Source organism: Coffea eugenioides, chromosome 5 (genome assembly GCF_003713205.1).
Source record: "Coffea eugenioides isolate CCC68of chromosome 5, Ceug_1.0, whole genome shotgun sequence".
In the NCBI taxonomy this organism is placed as follows: Eukaryota; Viridiplantae; Streptophyta; class Magnoliopsida; order Gentianales; family Rubiaceae; genus Coffea; species Coffea eugenioides.
Window position 1 is genome coordinate 4,476,561 of NC_040039.1, and position 16,693 is coordinate 4,493,253.

The 16,693-nt window shown below is 41.8% G+C and overlaps 2 protein-coding genes across 2 annotated transcripts; both read left to right on the top strand.

The window, feature by feature from the left end:
- Nucleotides 1-2,738: 2,738 nt before the first annotated feature.
- Nucleotides 2,739-6,367, top strand: LOC113771028. Its single transcript, XM_027315657.1, has 2 exons — nt 2,739-3,311; nt 3,416-6,367. Exons 1-2 carry the CDS (start codon nt 2,739-2,741, stop codon nt 6,365-6,367), a joined length of 3,525 nt encoding a protein of 1,174 aa, XP_027171458.1.
- Nucleotides 6,368-12,992: 6,625 nt separating this feature from the next.
- On the top strand, nt 12,993-13,524 carry LOC113771029. Its single transcript, XM_027315658.1, has 2 exons — nt 12,993-13,112; nt 13,198-13,524. Exons 1-2 carry the CDS (start codon nt 12,993-12,995, stop codon nt 13,522-13,524), a joined length of 447 nt encoding a protein of 148 aa, XP_027171459.1.
- The last annotated feature ends 3,169 nt before the right edge of the window (nt 13,525-16,693 follow it).

The following is a 16,693-nucleotide window of genomic DNA, read 5'->3' on the forward strand; positions in this document are numbered from 1 at the left end:
GTCACTTAGTCCATTTCCTAATGTAACTTAGTCAAATTCTCAAATTACTAAACCAGAAACCAAATTTGCCGGCTGTTTAACCGCAGAACACTGTAATGGACATAACTCAGTGTACACAAGTCCGAATCAGGTTTTCTTAGAGGCATTTTAAAGCTACTTCAGAACACTACAACTTTCATGTTTTGGTCCAGAGCTAAATCAGAATGGATCCTGGTCAAAAAACGTGATAAACTGGACTTAACTGAAATACTTAGAACAGTAAGGGTATTTTGGACTTTTCACATCCTACGTTGCTCCGATTAAGCTGAAATTTTGTAGGCACCTATAAAATGCCATTCTCTACAACTTTTCTTCTTTGACCTAAGGCCAAATCAGCCTCTAACATACAGATACAAATTCGGACAGAATGTTGGGAAAATTTTCCAGATTTTGGAATTTTGAGTTTCTAGTGCAACTTTCCTTAATTTCTTGGTCTAATCACTACCATAACACCTTATAAAAACTCAATTGCAACATATAAGCATCATACAATAATTTGGGCAGAATTTCCAGAAGCCCTAGTTCATCAAATAAATTGGGGTTACGACTTAACTTTTTTGCATGCATGGTACGTTACCGAAAATAGAATAACCCTAATACTAGTTGGTGCATGGCGGGGCCGTCGTGGCCGCCGCCGGCCACTGGGGATCCTCATGGAGGAGCGGCAGTGGGTAAGTCTTTTGTCGATGCGCTCGCGGGTTCTCGGAGGGAGGGGGAGGCAGTGCCGGATCTGGGGTGGTGTTCGACTCATCGAGGAGAACCTGCGCTGAGGTTATCCCATCAGGAGATGACCTTGCTTTCATCCCCATTCCAGAATGCTTTGGTGGGTCGTTTTCCTTTTCGTCGGCCGCCTATGGAAGTAATTCGCGGTTTCTTTGTGTCGCTGGGGCTCAAAAGGGATTGTGATGTTGGTCTGTTGGATTTGAATCATGTTCTGATCAGACCATCGTTAGAGGAGGATTTTACACGCCTTTTTGTTCGACGTTCCTGGTTTGTGAAAGGGGCGCAAATGCTGATATCGAAGTGGACACTGGATTTCAAAGCGAACCAGGATTCTAGGTTTGCGCCTGTGTGGGTGTCCCTGCCGTTCCTGCCGTTGCCTTTGTTCAATGCAGTGTACATCGCTAAACTGGCTGGTTTGCTGGGCAGATGTTTGAAGATTGATTCGGCGACGTTGTCTCTCAGGCGGCCGTCCGTAGCGAGAGTGTTGATTGAGATGGATGTCTCCAAATTGCCACCCAATCGAGTGTGGATTGGGGAGGAGCAGGAGGGTTTTTGGCAGGAGGTGGTGTATGAGAGTTGGCCAAATTCTGCGGGTTTTGTCATCGGTTTGGTCATGAAGATGGGGAGTGCTTTAGGAAACATCCAGCACTTAAAATGGAGAAGAGGGAGGTCCGGGAGGTAGGGAAAGCCGCGGCAGTGTTTAGGCCAAAGGGGGCTAACGATCTGTCGGGAACTGGAGATAAATTACTGTTGGGTGGGGCGCATCTGTGCCCTGGGGGGCCTGCAGATCTGGGACATGGCAGCGAAGGGGTACGGGTCGATTTCGATATTGGTAAGTAGGAGTATTATCCAGGGGAACAGGAGGCGGGGAAGGAGTTGGAGCGGGAGGTGGATGTCACTACGAAGGAAACGGGAGCTGAGGATCCGGGCTCCTCGATTCTGGTGGAGGAGACGGAGACGCCGGCCCTGATGGGCGATGAGACGGGGATGGGGGTGGAGGTGGGTGCTGGGGAGAACTGTGTTTCGGGCGGTGTGATTGTGTGCCCAGTGTCTCCGGGCAGGGCAGGTATGGAGGAGGCTTGTGGCTGGCTGGGAGGGACAGTGTGCAGGTTGCGGTGTTGGAGGAGGAGACACGGAATTCCTTCGGCATTCTTCAGTCGCTTGCAGATATGGAGGTTCAGGATTTTGGGCGCATTCCTTCAAGTTCGTCAGGTATTGCCAGGGCGGCAGGTAAGAGACATAGGCGTCACCTCTCGGATGGCGACGTTCCAGGGGAGGTTGTGCCATGGGAGCAACTAAGGAATTTCCAGAGAGTGCTGCATCACAGGCTGCCTGACGGCCCGGCCGACACTGGAGGTCCGCGGCGTGGAGCGGTGCAGGGGGATGCGCAGCACCAGTCCTTGGAGTCGGGCAGGCGAGGTGTGAGACAAAAGGGAGGTAGAGCGGCAAAATCTCTTTTGAATCAGGTTCCTCTCCAATCACAAACTCATTATTCTTTGCGGTCTAATGTTAAATCCCATTAGGTTGGTTGTTTGGAATATTCGTGGGGCGTCTCGCAGGGACTCCATTAGATATTTAAATAACATTTGTAAAGGTCATATAATTCGGTTACTTGTTCTCCTGGAACCTTTGTCGGACCCTCCGCAGATGGAGGTGGTCCGTCGGTCACTGGGGTTCGATAAGGCTTGGGGTGCATTACAGAATAAGGTTTGGGTTTTCTGGTTTAATGACATGTCTCTCAGCTTCAGGGATTTCGCCGAACAACTACTTCATATGCATATTGGATTCTCGTCGGGTTGTTCGATTCAGTTTTCGACAGTGTATGCTAGATGTTCGAGGGTGGGGCGCCGTGAGTTGTGGTCGGCTATGGAGGGATTGTCGGGAGAGGTGTGTGGCCCGTGGTTAGTAGCAGGGGATTTTAATGTCATTTCCAGCATGCAGGAGCGCGAGGGGGGTCCCCGGCTAATCAAAGAAATATGGAAGAGTTTAATGAGGCGATTGGAAGTTGTGGGTTGTCGGAGGTGCCTTTTGATGGTGCTGCGTTTACATGGACGAATGGCACGGTGTGGCAGCGTTTGGATAGGGCCTTGATGAATCGGGAGTGGGCGGATGGGTTTGATCTCTCGCATGTGTCCCATCTGGCCAGGGGCCGTTCGGACCATGCGCCTCTATTGATCTGTTGCCAGAATGGGGGTCCTCCCAAATGTTCGTTTAAATTTCTAAATGTGTGGCGGGGTCATCCTGGGTTTCAGGAGGTGGTTCAGCGTGAATGGGGGAAGACAGTGGAGGGCGAGGGGATGGCAAAGTTCTATAATAAATTGAGATTGGTGAAGGCTGGTCTACGGGTTTGGAATGCTGAGGTGTTTGGAAATATATTCTCCAAGGTCAAGGAGGCTGAGGTCATTATGAAACAGCGTGAGGGGGAGTTTGATATGAGCCGCGATCCGGCAGCCAGGGCTTCACTGGAGGAGGCGAAGGCGGTGTATGCGCGAGAATCGGCAGCGGAATGTGAGTATTGGAGGCAGAAGGCGGGTGTCAAGTGGTTACAGGTGGGGGATGCCAATTCGGCATATTTCCACTCGGACATGGTTGGAGGGACATGGTTGTATCGCGTATTAAGAATGCAGCAGGGACATGGTTGGAGGATATTCAGGCTATTCGGGGTTCAGCTGTGGAGTTCGTATCCTCGTTGTTTGCTTCTGAGCAACATGGGTGGCAGCCGCCATCGGTTCCCTTCACGGTTCCCCAGTTGTCGGCAGAGGATAATGGGTTGCTTGCGGCACTCCCTGAGATGGAAGAGGTGCGAGAGGTGATTTTTGGAATGGAGGCGGATAGTGCTCTGGGGCCGGATGGTTTTGGGGCAGGTTTTTATCAAGGGTGTTGGTCGATTATTAAGTTGGATTTGCTGGAGGCGGTGAAGGCCTTTTTTCAGGGTATGTGTTTGCCTAGGAGTTTCACTAGTACTTCTATTGTCCTTCTGCCTAAGGTGGCGGGGGCATCGTGCTGGAAAGACTTTAGGCCAATAAGTTTGTGCAACACTTGTTCCAAAATTATTTCAAAGGTGGTTGCTCGTCGGTTGGGGAGGGTGCTCCCGTCGCTAGTCTCCCCGTGGCAGACAGGTTTCGTTCCTGGCCGAGGGATAACGGATAACATTCTGCTCACTCAGGAGTTAGTGATGGATTTAGACAGGCGCTTGCGGCATCCGAACATCATGCTTAAGTTGGATATGGAGAAGGCTTATGACAGAGTGGAGTGGCCATTTCTGTTGTTTATGTTGAGGCAATTTGGGTTTCAGGAGCGGGTGGTGGATATTTTCTTTAGGTTAGTTTCTAATAATTGGTTTTCGATTTTGGTAAATGGAGAGGCTGCGGGTTTTTTCAAGTCGTCACGGGGTGTTCGGCAGGGGGACCCAGTTTCACCGGGTCTGTTTGTGTTAGTGACCGACTTCTTGGGCCGTGGCTTGCACCACTTGTTGCTTAGTAGGCCGGGAAGGCTTTTTGTGTCGGCGGGGTCTCAGGTGCCTTATCTCGCCTTCGCGGACGATATGCTTATCTATACGCGGTGTTCTGAGGACTGCCTGAATGCAATAAAGGGGTTTTTGGAGGGGTACCAACAGGCTTCAGGCCAGAGGGTGAATGTCAATAAGAGTGCTTTCATCTTGGCGTCGGGAGCGACTGAGGCGCAGGAGCAGATGGTAACGAGGGTCTTGGGGTTTCATCGGGCTCGGTTCCCTTTTACATATTTGGGTGCCCCTATTTATAAAGGGCGGTGTCTCAGTTTGTTGTTCGACGGTATTGAGGCAAAAATGCGGGGCCATCTTGGACACTGGAGTACTAAATTGCTTTCGTTTGGGGGGAAGATGGTTTTAATTCGACATGTTCTAGCGTCGTTGCCTATGTATTTGCTTCAGGTGTTGAATCCTCCTAAGGCGGTTTTCATCCGGTTGGGCAACATTTGTAATTCCTTTTTGTGGGATCAAAGGGGGGAGAAGCGTATGCATTGGGCCTCATGGGAGAAACTGTGTTTTCCTTCAGAGGAAGGGGGTCTGGGGTTTAGATCGTTTAGGGACATGTCTCGGGCTTTTGCGGCTAAGCTATGGTGGCGATTCCGGAGTGGTGACTCTATTTGGGCGGAATTCATGCATGCAAAGTACAGTTCGGGTTGTCATCCGTTGGAGGACTCGTCTGTGCGGCCTTCAAGGACTTGGCGCCGCCTTGAGGCGATCAGGGTGGTTGTGGAGCCGAAGATTAGGTGGTGTATAGGGGAAGGCCTGGTGGACTTCTGGAAGGATCGATGGGCTTTAGATAATCCGTTGGAAGAGGTGGTGGTGGGTGCGGGGCATCCGCATTTTCTTGTGTCTGAATTTTTAACCAGGGATGGTTGGGATGAGGCTCGTCTTGCTCAGTGGGTGCCGGAGTCGGTTATCGGTGTGATAAGGGACATCCCATTTGAGGTTTCTCAGAAGGATAGATTGGTTTGGGCGCCTTCTTCATCGGGTCTTTTTTCAGTAAACTCGGCGTGGGAGTTTCTTCGGCAACGGAGGTGTCCATCCTTGGTTGACTCTCTCCTTGGGCAGCCAGCTTTGCCAGCAAAAATGGTGTTTTTAGCGTGGCGCTTGGTAAGGAAGTTCATTCCTTTGGATGTGGTGTTGAAGTCGCGAGGGGTGATGATTCCTTCCTGGTGTGGGTGTTGTTATGGGGAGGAGGAGGATCTCTTGCATGTGTTTGTGACTGGGCCGATTGCTTCCCAAGTTTGGACGAGGGTGTCGCGTAGGTTTGGGTTTCAGATGAGAAATTGCTCTACCATGGCTTCGGTTTTCATTGCTTGGTTTCTATCTTCCGATACATCGTCCAAGAATCATATTAGGGTGATAGTGCCAATTGTGGTGTGTTGGCTTCTTTGGAGGGCTAGGAACCAGGAGCGCTTTCAGGGGGGCCGGTGGGAGGTCAACCGGATAATTTGGGATGTGGAGAATTTTATAGAACAGTTGGGGAGGGCAAATAAGCTTAGGGGGTTTCATTTCAAGGGGGATAAGGATTGTGAGTGGCGGCGGTTGGTCAGCGGTCCTGCCAGGCGAAGTTCCCCTCGGGCGATTGCCTGGGAAAAGCCTCCCTGTGGAGTGTTTAAATTGAATACAGATGCTAGTGTGATTAACGGGAGGGCCATGGGTGATGGGCTGGTGCGTAACTATCAGGGGAAATTGATTTTTGCCTTTTATAAGGAGTTCGGGGAGCACGGGGTGCTTGAGGCAGAGTGCTTGGCGCTTCTGGAGGGGTTGCAGTTGTGTCTTCAAAGGGGGCTGGTTCCTTCGCTAGTTGAGGTCGACTCCAAGGTTTTGGTTCATTTAGTGGTATCTGGGGCGGTTGCGAAGTGGCCACTATGTAACTCTCTAAGGAAGGTGAGACGTTTTTTGGAGGGTTTTCCGGCTACCATCTCACATGTTTTCCGGGAGGCCAACGGTCCCGCTGATAGGCTTGCAGCGGTTGGGTTAACTGGTTCTCATGTGTTTGAGGAGGGTTCACATTTGCCGGCAATTGTTAGGTTGGCCATAGTTCTGGATTCCCTGGGAGTGCCAGGGGTGCGGTGGTTATCTGAGGATGGGTAGTGTGGTAGTTTGGCAGGCATTAGGGGTTCAGATAGTACTGAGGAGGTGCGGGTTTGACTTTTTATTGGTGCTCTTTGTAAGGGAGTAAGTACTCCTTATTTTCGTTTGGTCCGCTGTGTTTGTGTTTTTGGTTTAATAAAGGTTTTAATTTAAAAAAAAAATATCAATGTCCTTCAGCACTGATTGAATAACAAAAAAAAAAAAAAAAAAAAAAAGGTGTACCAAGTCACTTAAAATGAAAAAAAAAAAATCAAATAAATTGGGGAAAACTTCTAAAACATGCTAATCATCCATGATTCCACCACAAAATCAAACTACTAAGCTTAATTTAACAAAATTGAAAGCAAAACTTAGAGAGATAAACTCTCTTACCTTGAATAAAGGTCACTAAGAGTAGCCCAAGCTCTCTCCTTCAAAAATCACACCACAAGCCACTAGCTAATCACTCAAGAACAAGTTTAATCGGTTTACTTTGTTTGTTTTCTCACTAAGTTGTTGGATTTGAAGATGAAATGAAATGTTTTCCTTTGGTGTTTTCCCTCCTCTCTCTCTCGGCCAGCAGCAGCAGAAATGAAGAAGAAATTGGCTAAGTGTTGGAGTTAAATGGATGGTAATTGTCTTGGTTAAGAAGCCATGAGGTGGTGACAAGTGTCACCACCACCACCTCTTTTTTTTCTCTTTCTTTCTTGCCTTTCTTGGCCACTAATTTCGGTCAACCTTGCTGCAATTTAAGAAGATATTATGTACAAAAGTCAACAAACTTGTTGGGTAAGAAAAATGGTGGTCAAGCAGTGCGTTCAATCGGTAATGCGCGGGACCCGCCGGATCGCGCCGTTTTTCTTAAAAACTCACGTACTAGGGTTTTTACTTCCCATTTATTAACCTTATATCATTGCCACTAGTCACATATTATTTCTCACTTAAAAGTCACTTTTAATCCCCAAATTAATTTTTACTCTGTACCGAAAATTCATCCGGCTAAAAATCGCGAAAACCCTAATTTCGCTCCAAACTTGAAACCGAAGCGTAAAACCCTATTTTCTAGGTTTATCTACACTTAATGTGAAACATTTGGATAGTGGCCTTTGATAAATACTAATTTTCAAATAAAAGGGTATTTTTGAGGAAAAATACAAGGAATTTACGAGTCCTCACACTTAATATGCGCTATTATCTTATATTTATCTTCATTTACTTACTCACCACAAGCACCTAAAAAATTCTCTTTAACCACACGCACCAAACACTTGCATGATGCGCGGGCATTCCCTCCCTAGTGATGTAAACAAGAAAAAGTTTAGTTCTATTTATGTTGTACAAGAGTTCGTGATTCTACTAGGAGTGAGAGGTTATGAGATTATTAGGGTGGTAATGGGGTTTAAATGGTATGGTAGTGCTGTCAATGGTAGGTAGATTTTGACATGGTATATCATTTAATTGTCTTTTTCCATCTGATGATTTTTTGGGTGCTAAGTTTTCTGATGGATTTAAAAAGGTTATAATTGTGGTAATATGGCTATTGATGGTGGTTAAATTTAGATTTAGGATATTTTCTGATATAGATTTCCTTTTTTTATGGGTTTTGAGGTACTACTTGGTTTGGTGATTATAGAGAGGTTTATAGTGATTTTGATGAGTTCTGAAAAGTGATAGTGATATTGTAATAGTGAAGGCAAGAGGTTATAGTGGTGGTGATGGTGTAGTTGTGAAGGGTGGGGGTTTTTTTTTAAAATTTTACTTTTTGATTATATTTCTTTTTTTGTTAAGTTTTTAGATGTTAATTTGTACGACGACTGTGTTTTTAAAGAAATTTGTGGGTTTTAAAATTTTGACTTTTTTTTTTCTAAAATCTTACTAGGGTATTTTTGAAAGTTACAATAAGAAATTGAGGTAAACTAGTCACATCTCTTTTGTTTTAATTAGATTTTGCTTGATTTTTTGATGGTGCTAAAAATTGAAAGTTTAATGTAATAGATTACGAAAATTGAAAGTTTAGGATGCAAAAACCAATTACTAAATAGTTAAGGGGAGCATACTATAATTAACCATAAAAAAAATGTGATTACTATAGGTTTCAAAAAGTTTGGGTGATTTCGAAGAATTTTGTTAGTAGATTTGTTAAATGAGTCTAAAGAGTTGGGTTTTGATAAATGTTGACGAAGTTAAGAGAGTGTTGAAGCACACTATTGCAGCCCAAACTTGGATTTAATGCCAGCACTAATGGGTCGGGGATTAACTGAGCTCTGTATTGTTTGGGTTGAACTCTACTTTACCTAGCAACTGGTAACGATGAGTACTGAGTGAAGAGTGAGTGTTTTATTCTTGTGGATCGTAGATTCTTGGAAAGCCCTTGTCCTGTTTCAATTTGAAAGATATAGGGTAAAATACCAAAAAACTCTTTGTGGTTTGGAAAATGTTCAATTTATTTCTTTATAGTTCAAAAACCTACATTTTAGCTCCCTGCGGTTTTAACTAAAGTGTAACTTAGACAGAAACCGTCTAAATTAATGTTAGCATGCAAAATGTCACAATTACCCCTTGGAAATAATGAAACCCTAAGACTCTTTCATCCATTTGGTTTGGTAGTCGAACGATTGAGGAAGAGAGATAGAGAGAGACAAAAACAAGCAAGAAAATCCTAGGATGAGAGAACTTCAAAGCTAGACAAATTTCAAAGTTGAAAATCCATTTGCTTTTTTTTTCTTGTTTTATGAAACAAAAGAAAATGAGAAAGGAGATAAAATGGTTGATATTTACATGTATTTTGGGGGAAAATTTAGAAGTGATCCAAATATTGCTTATATAGGAGACTATAAAATAGGCATATGGAAGAATAAAAATCCAAATGAAATGTCTATAATTTGGCTGTGGAGAATGTTTAAGCAAGTGGGCCCTGATGCAACCAAGGTTAATTTTTAATGGTGTATCCCTGGTTTAGACATAGATAGTGGATTACTATCAATTACAGGGAATGATGATATTAATCTCATGAATTTTTCACATCTTTACCTTCCTATAAGCGTAATATATAGTGAAAGTGGGAACAAGCATTTAAAGAGCCACCCCTATATGCTGCTAGTGGAGTTAGTACTATTGAAAGGAAGGTATACATGTCGACCAACCATATAAAGCCAATGGGAAAGGGAACAAGCATATTGCATAGGACACAACTAGAGCTGATGTGAACCAAAGTAAGAAGAATAATGAGCCTGGCTAGTTATAAGAAGGATTAGAGACCATAGATGATGGTAATGAACATAACTGGAAGGTTGCTATGTAAGACCTGGAAAAGGCCGACAAAGATGCTGCAGCATGGCTAGCCCAGCTTCCCTTAACTTGTGGTCCAGATCTCATTTTGGAGTAAGTAGCAAGAATGACATATTGGTAAATAAGCTGATTGAGTCTTTTAACAACTATATTCTTAAAGTAAGGGAATTGGCAATGGTTTCTATGTTTGAATGGATTAGGAGAAGGTTAATGCATTGAATTCAAGTCAAGAGGGCTGGTATGAAAAAATTTCAAGGCAAAATTTGTCCAAATATCCAGGAGATAATTGAAAAAGAAATGTAAAGTAAAGTAGGTTGTGTGTTGCAATATATGGCTAGTGGCTTGGAATATGAGATTCTGGCCTTAACATGAAGTAGTTGTGGATTTTCAAGATTGGACTTGTACCTATGACCTATTTCAATTAAATGGATGTCCTTGAGTACATGGATGTGCTAAAATATAGGCAAAAAAAAAGGACTAGTTTTATGATATGTGCATAAGTGTTATAGCAGGGTGACATACTTGAAGACATATGCCCACGTGATTAATCCTGTTTCGAGTGCCAGGTACTGGGTAAGGGCACTTGAGGACCCCATTAATCCATCGACAGTACGAAAGATGCCTGGAAGGCCCAAAAAATGAGAAAGAGATTAGTTGATGAACCAAGGAAAGGTCAGACATCAATGAGTAAGGAACTTGCTACACATTGCAAGAGATGCTTTCAACCAAATGATAATACAAGAATATGCAAGAATCCAATTCATCCGAAGTCCAAATTTTATAAGGTATATCCTTTTTCCAACTAACCAAGGATATTCATTATTCAACTAAACAATATCTATTTTCGTTGTGATAGGTACTTGAAGTACTAGATGTTCAATAACCAGCAAATCCACAATCTGATAAGTTCCTCAACATCCAACTTCAGCACCATATCAACAGCAAACGGTGACAAAACAAGTTAAAGTTGATTGTGCCTGCATATCCAAAGCAAAAGTCCAAAAGATAAAGGCACACACTTAGCCAACGGTGTCAAGTGTAGCAAAGTTGTCTCCAAGAATCCAGTTCTTTCTTAGGTAATATTCCAAAAATTTCCTGGGTAAAATTACCATTGGTATAATTTATGAACAAATGATATGTTAGAAAATTGACTTAATTTCTTTTAGACAGGTTTCTTATTTTGTGTCAAAATAACTAGTTTCTTAATTGGTTTTAGTTACTTGAAGTAGTAGTTAAGGAATTTCCTATTCATATGAGTTTAGAAATTATTTCCTATTCCATATAAGATTAAGAATTAGCAATTATTTCCTGTTATTACTTGGGTGTTAGCCAGGTAATGTAACTTATAAATATGTGAGGTTGGTATACTACAAAGTGGCACACAAGTGCGACATACAAGGGTTGGATTTGGATTTAAATTGTATTCTTATATAAGATTTTCCTCTCATAATAAAAAATGGATTTCTCTCTATGGACGTAGGCACAATGATGATGGCGAACCACATTAAATCTTGTGTGTCATTTATTTTTCATGTTTGTGACTTATTTATCATTAAATTGTTATATTCTTGATGTCTCTATAGTTGTTATTTCGTGCTTGGTCCCAACAAACTGGTATTAGAACAGGGTTCATGGTTGGATCCTATTTGACTATTAAGAACAAGTGGATTTGTGGCTATTACCAATTCAACAATTTAATGGTTGGTATTCTTGTTTCAATAGTTTGGCAAGACGCATTGATGGTAAAGGATGAGAAGTTGGAAAGCATGGAAACATTTGACAATATAAATATAGGCAAGTGATTTAAGAATCAAGAAAAAATGGAGTCCATTATTGATTTTGGACGTAAATCGATGGAGATATTTTCACAACTCCAACAGTTGATATTTCATCTTGGATGGTTTTAAGATTCAGATTATGTTTTTTGGGTGGTGTAGCATATGTCCCAAAGAAGCAATGGAATCTAATTTTCAAGTGCTATTAGACTCTGACAATTATGATTTTTTCTTTGTAAATGGAGTCTTGAAAATCACACATAGTGAGACAATTCTAAAGATGAGAAGAATATGGTAATTTTACCACTTAATTGCTTCAATGATTCAAAATAGCACTCATAGAAGGGGATTCTGAATTGCAAGTAGTGGTAAGAAAAAATCCTGCAAAAAGAAATGATAAATTGAGGCACATTCTCGCAAGTCAACAGGAAGTTAGATTTGGGGTAACTATACATGTTCATTTGTTAATTGAATTAATTGGGTGTCATGACTGTATTGATTCGGATGTGTAGTTCGAAACCATATTATTTGGTAGTTAAAGACAAATAGTTGCTAAAAGAAATATTCACCAAGGTAAAAATTTAGTAGAAAATTGGCTTAATTTCTTCTATGCAAGCTTCTTTGTGTTGAAATAACTAGTTTTCTAATTGATTTTAGTTATTTGAAATAGTAGCCAAGGAATTTCCTATTTATATAAGTTTAGAAATTAGAAATTATTTCCTATTCCGTATGAGATTAGAAATTAGCAGTTATTTTCTGTTATTATTTGGGTGTTGGCCAAGCAACATACTATAAAATGGTACACAAAGGCGACATGTATCCTTATACATAGAGTGAGAAAGAGTTCTTGAAAGATGAGAAATGGCATACAAGAGTTGGACTTGGGTTCAAATTGTATTATTATATAGGGTTTTCCTTTCATAATAAAGAATGAGTTTCTCTCCGTGGACTAGACTCAATGATGGAGTCGAATTGCGTTAAATCTAGCGAATTCCTTTATTTATTGCTAAAAAAAAATCGTACAAGTATTGATTTGACAAGGAGAAGGTATTGAACTATGCCTGTCGGGCTTAATCTACAAATTTTTTTTTTCAAATTGCTGGGCTGCCGGGCTGAGTCCAGCTGGATTTTGAAAAAAAACGGATGGCTACCAGACTGTGTCAGCCCGACAGCCATTATCAAAAGGCAAAAAAAAAAAAAAAAAAAGCTGTGTGGGCCCACCATCATATAGATATGGGCAAAAAATTGGCCCCATTAAACTTTTCCCAAGATCATGTTTTGGCCATCGAACTATTTTTTGTCAATAATTGACCACTAAACAACTTAATCAGTCCACCCGTGCCCATTTCGTCGGTAATGGCTCTTAATTTCTGAAATTAGCATTACACGTGGCAAACCACAGGGGCAATTTTGTCCGTCAATCCACTGACCGTTCACTTACATTAATACATCAACTGAAAAGAAAAAAAAGAGCGGTAGAAACAAGCCAACTAAACAAACTGAAGTGTCTGGTCTTGTGGAGGAAAAAATAGGGACTCAATTTCTAGCCCTAAATTCTGTGTCAGAAATCGAAGAAGCCAAGAATGTCGAGACGCTCTCCTAAACCCATACCTAGATGCTCCTGCGGATTAACAGCAATGGTGAAGACCTCATGGACAAATTGGAACCCAGCAAGAAGATTTGTGGTCTGCACTTTAGGAGAGGTAAGATCTTAGAGAGGTAAGATGTTAGATTTGTAATGGAAATATTATAACAAGAGGATTTAGTCTTGGAAAATGTAAATTGCAGGATGAGGGATGTGGTTTTTGGGAATGGTATGATCCAACAATGTGCGAAAGATCAACTCAAGTGATTCCTGGTTTGCTGCGAAGAATGAATAGAATGGAAAGTAATATGGAGGAATTAGAAACTTCAGCAAGAAGATGGGAAAATAAAGCTCAAAAATTGGAACTTAAAGTTGCAAAATTGGAGGGTGAAGTGAAAAAGCACAAGACCAGAGAGCACTATCTCAAAAGAGCTCTTCTCGGTACATGGGCTTTTATATTGTTGTATTGTTTTTGCTGCTATCTGAAGACTGTTATTAAGAGTGACCATATGTTGGCCATCAAGGGATAGTTAATGTTGTTTGGTGATTGTGAAGAAATGGAAGTAGCAAGGTTGAGTGGATACAGCTTTTGGTGGTAGTGTCCGTAGCAATAGCAGACCAAAGATTCCCATGTTGTATTTTATAGTGAATTTTTCATTGGTTTGTTTTCTTATGTAATGGAATCCTTGCTGTAATTGTGTTACTTTTTACTGAATGAATGGATGCAAGTTTTTTGTCGTTTCTTATGAATTGCTGTAATTGTAGTTTCTTATGAATGCGGCATTATAACACAGTAAATTAAGACAAAAGGAGTATTTCCATTGGATAAAACTAACTACAAAAGTTTCCAATTTGCAGAAGTACACAGCTTTCTGTTGAATATGCAAAAAGATAGTGGATGAAAAACAAAAGGCATCCACCATAACAAAACAAAAGCCATCCACTATCAACATGAAGTGGATCCTGCAGTTAAACTTTAATGCATCTATTTTAACAGCCCACTGAACTTAAATAAACTATTATAAGTCAAAAGACTTATGTACATATCAGTCACCATCATCAACATCTCAGATCACATCTAAAACTGTATCCAATTCCATCTAACTTGCACCTGCACCTCTGCCTCTTGTAGATCTAGATCTAGATCTACCAGCATTTGCACATCTTCTACCCCTCCACCTACCAACCTTGAAGGGTGGTTCCTTTCCCAAGTAGGCATAGTTAGCATTAATCATCCCTTTGTCAGCATCAGTCAAGGGCCGTTTACCATTTCTGTTGAATTTCCTGCCAGATCTAGAACTTGTAGCTGCTGGATCTGGTTGCTGAACTACTGGTATTGGCTGTTGAAGTGGTGGAGTTGGGTGTTGGGACATTAGATCTGATTGCTGAGTTGCAGATGCGATTGGTTGGCTTGGTTGGCTAGCTGATGGAGTTTCCTGTTGCTGTTGCCCTTGGGTCTCTATACCTTGTGACTGAACTACTTTTGCTTGCTGTTTTCTTCTTGAAACCTTGTACAAATGGAAGTTGATTAGAGACTATATGTATGTATACTATATGACATTTGAAATACATTGAACTGTATGTATACTCACATGTTTTTTCTTCTTTGGCTGGCCAGATTGTTGGTGCTCAGTCACCTCTTTGCATGTTGCAGCATTGTGCCCTGTTTTACCACATTTTCTGCAATGCATAGTGACATTTTTTCTAAGTTTTCTTCCATGGTTCTTCCCTTCTGTCTCATCTCTTCTCCTTGCCTTTTTTGGCCTCCCAGGCTGGACAGTGGGAATTGGAGGATCAAGTTGAAGCATGCTGGACTCAGGCCACAGTACTTGGCTGCTGATGGGTTGCAAGACATTATTATAAATCTGTAAAAATAAGCTCTTGTAGTAACATTCCACAATCATTTCATGTGGATCATCCTCAGTTTGCTTAATTGCTGCAATGGCATGGGTACAAGGTAAACCAGATAATTCCCAGATTCGACAAGTGCAACTCTTCTTTCTCAAATTCACAGCAAACTGGGAATTCCTTGGGCCCTTTACCTGATAACCATCAATCCCATTGAACTGTGGGAACCACTGGAAAGACTCTTCAATTCTGTCCTCAATAATTTTTCTAATCAAAGGACCAGTTGAGTGTGGATATCTAGTCATGGCAGCCTTTCTTTTTTGAATTCTTTCCATCATCAGTTCTCTAATATTCTCCAAGCAAGATATAATTGGTTTATCCCTGGCCTCTAGTATATGTGAATTGAAAGATTCGCATAGATTATTGACAATCATGTCACATTTAGTATGAGGAGAAAAGTAAGCCTTACACCAATGCATCGGATGAGGAGCCTTCTCCACCCACTTGTATGCTTCATTGTCATACTCTTTCAAGTCCTCAGCAGCTTTCTTGTACATCTCAATTGTACTGCTCCTAGCTATCGCCCACAGCATCCCTTTAAGTGCCTTTCCAGGATGTTTCTTCTTGAAATTTTGATACATGTGCTGCACACAGTATCTATGCTCAGAGTTGGGTAGCACCTCGGATAATACTCTGTCCAATCCCTGCATAAAAAATAAATGAATTATTGGTTCAAACAGCCACAAGGCTCACATCAAATGTTGGATAATAAGATCCATACCTTTTGTTGATCAGAGATGAAAGTGTAGTGACACTGATTATCTATTTCCAGATCCGCTTGGAGAAGTTGTAAGAACCATTTCCACTGTATTGTAGCTTCCTTCTCCACTATGGCCCAAGCAATAGGCCACCAACCATTGTTGGGATCAACTGCCACTGCTGATAACAGTTGACCAGGGTAAGGCCCTTTTATATGGCAGCCATCAAGTCCAATCACAGGTCTACACATTTTGAATCCTTCTTTTAGTGCACCTAAACAACAGTACAGTCTCATGAACCTAGGATTCGAACCTGGATCTCTAAATGGAGTGAACTCGACTACCATGGTAGAATTAGTATGAGTCTTCTTAATCTCCTCACAATATTCCCATATATGCTTATACTGCTCGACTGCACAACCTTTGATTCTGTCAACAGCTATACCTCTAGCATTTCTGGCTATTGTTTTCGATATTTGTATCTTGTACTCCTCATGCACTGTCTGCCTTAAAGAATGGATTGGAATGTTCATATTGGCCCTAATTCTGTTCTCATATCTCTCAGCAACCCATTTAGCAGTCATCATTTTATTTTTCCAGGCATGACTGCAGTTTTCATGTACATCATAAAGGGTCTTAATCACCAAATCATTCGTCCCAAGTGCTTTCTCTTGAGAAGCATAACACTCCCAGTTACATGGATCCTTGCACCTTACCCTTACTCTCAGTTCCTCATTAGTATAGTAACAAACAGCTCTACCATTAGCAATAGAATAATTATGCATTGCGGCCTTGAACTCAGCTGATGATGCAAATCGCATCCCAACCTGGAAATGTGGATTTCTCATGTCCTTTTCAGCATTGAAGTCAACATATTTGATTCCCTTCTGCACTTCATCATCTTCATCAGAAGAACCATCAGTGCTATGCAGGTCATCCTCCATCATGTTGTCATGTAACACATCTTCATCATCAGCTTCTTCCATTTCCTTAGCAGCTTCCTGTGATGATGTGTTATGGTCAGCCTGTGCTGATGATGTCTTCTCCCTTCTTGCTGACCACTTTCTTTTTCCTCTTGTTGTTTTTCTAGGAT